Raw genomic sequence first — 7,143 nt, forward strand, 5'->3', positions numbered from 1 at the left:
TGATGGTACTCACCATGCTTCCCAATTGACTATAGCCCCTTGGTCTTGGGTTCGAGTGGTGGGGGAGGCGAAAGAAATCCCTTAAGGGGGGGACAGTACCTAGTGAGTCACGTACCTGTGTGGGCACCACGAGGAACTCCTGTGTGGGGCCGCGGGCATGACAATAACCTTTTTATTGTCATGCTCGCGGCCCCACACAGGAGTTCCTCGCGGTGGCCACACAGGTACGTGACTCACTAGGTACTGTCCCCCCCCCCCTTAAGGGATTTCTTTCGCCTTCCCCACCACTCGAACCCAAGACCAAGGGGCTATAGTCAATTGGGGAGCATGGTGAGTACCATCAGGCTAACAACTAGGTTGTCACCAAACAACCTTAACATGTGAGAATTGTCATTATCCTTCGGTATGATCGTTCAATGTTATGATGGCCTTACCATATAATCTATGTCCTTGGTCAAATTTATACTGAGGCTACAGACGATTTTAGAATGGCCACCAAATGTAATCATAGGGTCTTCACAGTTAAGATTTGAAACACTTAAATTCCCTTGTCATGGTTTAACCCTTCTAAGGAGATATATCAATATATATACATATATATGTATATACATATATGTATATATACATATATGTATATATACATATATGTATATATACATATATGTATATATACATATATACATATATATGTATATATATACGCACACAAATATATAAACAAGTGCTATGATATAGAATTTATGTCTTTATTGATATTCAATATAATATTACAAGAGTCTAATATTATTGGCTCTAGTGCACTTATCCTAACAAACCTTGTCCCCAGGCCCGACCCAAAGCTCAGGGGGATTCCCTGAATTTGGCTCGATCCTTGAACGAGGATTTTGGGGAATCCCTGAACTCCCTTTGAAAAGTATCAAAAAATATCCTCTTTTTTTTTTTTTTTTTTTTTTTTTTTTTTTTTTTTTTTTTTTTTTTTTTTTTTTTTTTTTTTTTTTTTTTTTTTTTTNAGGCTTCGGGATCGAGGTCTCATTAGCCGAAGAAGACCCTGGCCAATCCACGTGGCCTCCTTGACGAACGTCAGCGACGGAGACATCGTAAATTGGTCCGCGGGCATCGCGATAAGTCCTCTGTCCTACTACAGGTGCCGCGACAACCTTTACCAAGTCCGAACGATTGTCGACCACCAGATCCGTTGGTCTGCAATATTCACCCTAGCCCACAAGCACAAATCCTCGGCGCGGAATATAATCCCAAAGTACTCCAAAGACTCAAATATTGTAAATCAAGAAGGTGGTAAGACCCTTGCAAAGTTCCCCAACAGCATAGAGCTTTCCAAGCTCGGACCCGGTCAAGATCCGAACAACAAGGAGCACTCAACTACTAGTCTAGTCTAGTAGTTGTTTTTTTTCTATTAGTGTAAGAAAGAAAGTACGAAAATAAGTACGTTAAGGTTACGAAGTCACTTAGCCGTCTACAAAGGGAAAGGCGTCGGTACGGAGTCACCGTCAGCTGTGGATATAGACTAGGCTATAAGGAACGGAGTCTTAAACTATGGACCGAGACTACACTAAGGAACAAGGAAGCTTGACTGAGCAAAGAAGGAGAGGTACGAAGTCACTCGACGTCAGGAGAGGAACGAAGCTGTTTCTCTAATAGCCCCGTTGAATAGGAGGGCGAAGGCTTTTTGAAAAAGTCTTTTTTGTCTGCATTTTTTTTTCTTTCTATTTAAAGAGTAAAGAGAGAGGGCTTCAAGTTCTTAGGAAGAGCCGTACGAGGCAGCTCACGTACGGTTCGGGAGCCGAGCCCCAGCACGGGGGCTTAGGTCAACACTTATATAATAGCCAGTCATCCATTAGAAGCAGGCAAAATGGTGATGAATTGCGATTGGTCTAAACCTTGAGACTTGAAAAGAGGTGCCCTCGCCCGGAAAGATAAAGAATAAGCGAAAAAGTACTACTATCGGCCCCACAGATAAGATTTGATCGGAAACGCCCCGGACTCTAGATATTGAGCTTCGCATACCCAATTGAGCCAAAAGGACTTTGAAAAGGAGCGCTCCTAGAAAGAAGAGCGAGACCTTGCGCGTACCACTCTCCCACGCAGTTCCCATTAAACAACGGAGAATCTCTCTAATCTCGAGCAACTGGACCTTTTTCCGAGTTAACGGAATAGGAGGATTTTTGATTTATAGGAACTGCCGTTATGAAATTGCTAGTTTCACCCTTCTCACTAAACACAACTCTACAACGCCTAACAAAACCTTCTTGCCCACCGGATCAGAACAACTAGAATAGAATAAAGAGCTTTAAGTTATAGCTTGCTGGTCTTATCCATGTCCGAAGGCTCGCTCTTCCTTCATTGCTTCGGGCTGTCTTTCTATTAATTATGACTTTCGAAAGACTACTCTAATGAATCTCCTTCGGACCCTTGCCTGGGATAGAGCTTTGCTTTGGTTGGTACTTAAGAAGAACCACTCGCTATCATGAGCTTCCTTAAGAATAAGAAATAATGAATACAAGAGTCCCGGCTTCCTTGCCTTAAGTAAGGTATCCTTCGCTTAAAGCTGCTTGCTTTCTTGAATTTCCTTTCTCATAACAACTAGCTATCAGCGGCTTGGCTTCTTCTTGCTTGATTAGTTCATACCTAAACTAAGATTATAGCTTGCTTACGGGTCTGACTTCTGAGCCTGCCTGACTACTACTACTCGTATTCGCTTTTAAGAGCTATCAGTTCGAGCTTTCTTACTGGTGCTTGGTATTGTAACCTCAAAAAAGGGCAGTTGAATCTGCAACTAATTGTTGACCCCATTCATATACTTTCTTTTTATTGTTGGCCTGGCTTCGCCAAGGAGGCTCCCTTTCAAAGAATTGATTCCACTTCTAGATCTCGAATGTGGGGAAAGTATAAAGTGAAAGTCTCAAAGTATTCCTTAGGCGGTTGACTACTCTTTACATTGAAGAAGGGAAGACAAGAAAGACAAGGGCATATGAGCCGACTAGCTATTTAAGCTGACTCTGATATGCCTTCCTCTTCTTAAGGCTGACTTCCAGTTCCAAGATGCCTCTTATAGGTCTCATCTTCGGCTAAAGAAGTTTGATCGTCTACGAAAGATGATTCCCTAGTATCAGACTCTACTATCACATCATCCGATGAAGCAAGCTACATCCGTTACCAAAGCATCTTCTGACTGAGCAGCAGAAAGTGATTCGAAAATAGAACCCGATTCTGTGGCAACATCCAATGGAGAAAAAAGTGCTTTGTCGTGGCTGATTTTCATTCAAATGGTGAGTCCAGACATTCTTCTAGCCGAAGGACACCTTATAGAAAGGAAAAAAGTCCTAAAGGAAAGACCCACCCTAGACTAGAAAAGGCATTCTTTCATCAGCAAAAGGATCCTTGCTCCGGGCAACTTAGGGCATGTTAAGATATGTAGCCCTATGTAAAACCCCCCTCCAATCAGGTATCCTCTGAATATCCCTCAATGAGAATCCCGAGGATACATGTTTGGAGAACGAGTTATATTTAGAAAAAAAAACCTGTGCAAGGATAATAATAATAATATCCGAAACATGCATATAAAATATCATGCAGGATCCAAACATATAATTTCAAAACTTTAAGACTTTATTCGTAAAATACACAATTGAAACATATTTATAGGGTGGAAGATTCCAAAAGGTGTTTCACAAATATTTATCATTTACATTATTTACATCAAGATAAAACATCAAGATGACAATAAATCATCTCCCCTCACGTGTAGCCCCGCTGTCTCTAGCATCCTTCGCTTCTGGTCTACCTGCAAAGCAATCAAAAATAAAAGGGTGAGCACTAATCGCTCAGTAAGGAATGATCCATTTCATTCTAAATGTGCTATTTGACCTTTATTTAAACATATTTGTTAACACATCACTTATCTTTTACATCTAGGGATACTTCCCCTTTTATTTTTTTATTTCCTTTCTATTTCATATATCTTTCATTATTTTATCCCATGGCTATATAAACATCAATGCATACACATACAATTAAATATGTAAAGATACTACACGCACATTACATGTCATGATATAACATCTAAATATCATCTAACATGAGTATAAATCATCTCATGATGTAAATAACATCATAACTCATGTAGTGCAACTAAATGCATATGAAGCATTTAATGTGTAGCCGATCAGACTTTCTTAGCGTATTAAGCACTTCATATTATCTAGCCTCAAATTCATCTAGAGCTCATATCATCGAGAGGCATGCTTATGTGTTATTGAACATCTAAAGCATATATTCATCTTTCCTCAACCGATATACGAGGATATGCTTACGCGTTTCCCATCATGTCTATATGCATCTCTAACATCTTATGGCATGTAAATACATATTTTGGTGAGCTTAATACTTTTAATTCATCTATGGATTATCAATCCATTTACATTACCTCTTGCTCACATACATCATCTTAAAAAATGTATTACATTGCATCTTCATGCCATTTCATAACATTAATCATGCATTGATATCATGACCATGTGTATCTTTCAAAGNCCAAAATCGTATATCGAATAGCTTCATATCGCGTTTAATTTATTGGTCTCATTATATTACATTAATTAAACACCAATATCTTCTAGGGCAAGAAATTTCCAGTATCCTCTAGATAAAAACAATCTTCATCATTTTTTACGCGGTTTCCTTATTGTCCTAAACTTACCATGTCCTGAAGACAGCTATCAACACGTTTTGAATGTGTTTGAAATCCATAAAATCTCACATACGTATTCTGGCAAATTGTTGGATGCCACCTGTCAGAAACTTTTTATTTTAATTGTTTTTGTTTTTACTATAAAGTTTGGAATTTTGTTGAAATCGAAGACATAATAGTGATAATTGGTATCGTATCAACAAGAGGTTTCACAATTATCAAGATATTTACAATTTTATAAATTTTTAAATTTTTTACCTATATATCTTAGTTTCAAGATTTAATTATCAAAATAATGTTTTATTGACTAAAATTATCAAAATAGATAAATGATGACCCATTATTTCAATATAAGAAAATAATTGATTTTTCTTAAGATATAAGTCACCTTATTTCTATAATAAGAATAAATTTAATTAATTATATATTGATATCGGTCCTACCTTCTAAAACTTCTCTTTAGTCTAATAAAATTTAAAAAATAATAAAATAACTAACCCTTTATAATATATTAGAGATGTCACTAACAAAATACAAAAATAATGAATTTATTTTTACTATTTTAACAAAATTAAATAAAAAAAAATCAATCAAATTATCATGATAATACGAGTGAGAAAATTTTAAAATTCAAAATAAACCTGGCTAAACCAAACTTAAGTCCCTCGTACTATAAATATGATCCAGATTTTATGGATAAGTATTGAGTACAAAAGAAATCCTTATCTAATAGTATTAACTTTCCTAATTTCTTTATGATAGTATAGACACCATAAATTTATACGTATAGTTACATAAAAACACCAGTAGCCTTATCAAAATAAAACAAATTACTTAATAGTTACGTAAATAAATTAAATTATTAAACTTATTTAAGTCAATAAATAGCAGCCTCTTGTCTTCTATAAATATTCTAAAACCTGTCGACATTCCTTCGTATTTTGCAATATTTTCTTCTTCTTATTGTGAACGACAATGTCGGATATATTTTCATTCGATGAATTGGACGACTTGGAGATCAATGAAAAGGAAAATTATGATTATTATTCTGGTTTAATTGACTTTGCTGCAAGCCCGCTTTGTGTTCCTCAAGACCCTCTTGAAGATATCGAATTATTTCCGACTTTTATAGACAATAAACCCATTTCTTTGAGGGATTTAGAGTGGTACAACGTTAACTCAGAGCAACGAGTTCCGGAGAAGAAACATCAACATCAAAATCAATTGCGAGTGGCGTTGAAAGATTGTAGTGGCGGCAGAGGTTTTATCTCGAGCCAGAAGCAGAGGAGTAAGCAGGAGGGGAAACGCGGGTGGTCGATGAAAGAAGTGAGTTTTTGTGGGGAGGATGGTGAGGAGTCACGGCGGAGGTGTAGTCACTGTGAGACGACGGAGACACCGCAGTGGAGGATAGGACCGTTGGGGCCGAAAACGTTGTGTAATGCATGTGGAGTGAGGTATAAGTCCGGAAGGCTTTTGCCGGAGTATCGGCCGGCGGCTAGTCCGACGTTTGATGGTGAAAAGTATTCGAATTTTCATAGGAAAATTTTGAAGAAGAAAGGTTTGATGTAAAGATAAAAAGTATTTGAAATTTTCGTAGGAAAAGATATTATTATTTTGTAACTATAACGAACATACTATTTATTTATATTTAAATTAATTTATTATTATTTTGGGTCAATTAATATGTTTTTGTCTAAGGATTTTTGGTTCAAAATGGAGAATTTATTGGGATGATTAAACTCAATTATTCATATGGGTTGAGTCTTCACACCGTGAACTATGGCTGACTGAAAGTTTCTTAATATTTAAGTTGGAAGAAGGTTCTTGAGGCTATTATTAATATTAACTAGTTGGGAGGAAGTTTCTCGGGGATATTACATAATAAGCATTACTGAAAAATAGAATAGCAGAAGTACTTCTACAGTTCTACTAGAAGAATATATTTTCTCTATCATAATTGTGAATAAAAACTCTTTTTGTTTGGTATATCTATTATATCATGAATAGTAGCCCATATATATACAGTAAAATCTCTCTCTATAGACATAATGATAAGATTAATTAATTAATTTTATTACTATGAAGAGGTTATAACTTAATAGATGTGTGGTAACAAAAATTTCTTTATAATTCATATTTTAGTAGTACAGTGCATAGATAAAGTAGGGGATGTGAATTTTTTGGGTTAACAAATTCTCGATTCATTGATTTGGATCGACGAGATTACTTCCATTCCAAAGGAGAGTGTCTAAAGTCCCAAGACCGGTTAGCCAAAGACCCTGGTTTAACGCCCTGCATTCGAGAAAAGCAGAGCCAATCGGGAAAGATGGGAACTCTATAATTATTCTTGTTAGGATTTCAATTGATGTTTTAATAGTATTAAATTTCAATTGATGTTTTAATACTATTAAGATTTCAATTCAGTGCTTCAATTA

At 36.4% G+C, this 7,143-nt stretch overlaps 1 protein-coding gene across 1 annotated transcript; it reads left to right on the top strand.

Annotated features, from left to right (window-relative positions):
- Nucleotides 1–5,683: 5,683 nt before the first annotated feature.
- On the top strand, nt 5,684–6,277 carry LOC116112310 (GATA transcription factor 7-like). The gene has a single exon (XM_031398465.1). The coding sequence runs from the start codon at nt 5,684–5,686 to the stop codon at nt 6,275–6,277; it is 594 nt and encodes a 197-aa protein (XP_031254325.1).
- The last annotated feature ends 866 nt before the right edge of the window (nt 6,278–7,143 follow it).

This window comes from Pistacia vera, unplaced genomic scaffold (assembly GCF_008641045.1).
Source record: "Pistacia vera cultivar Batoury unplaced genomic scaffold, PisVer_v2 Contig660, whole genome shotgun sequence".
NCBI lineage: Eukaryota > Viridiplantae > Streptophyta > Magnoliopsida > Sapindales > Anacardiaceae > Pistacia > Pistacia vera.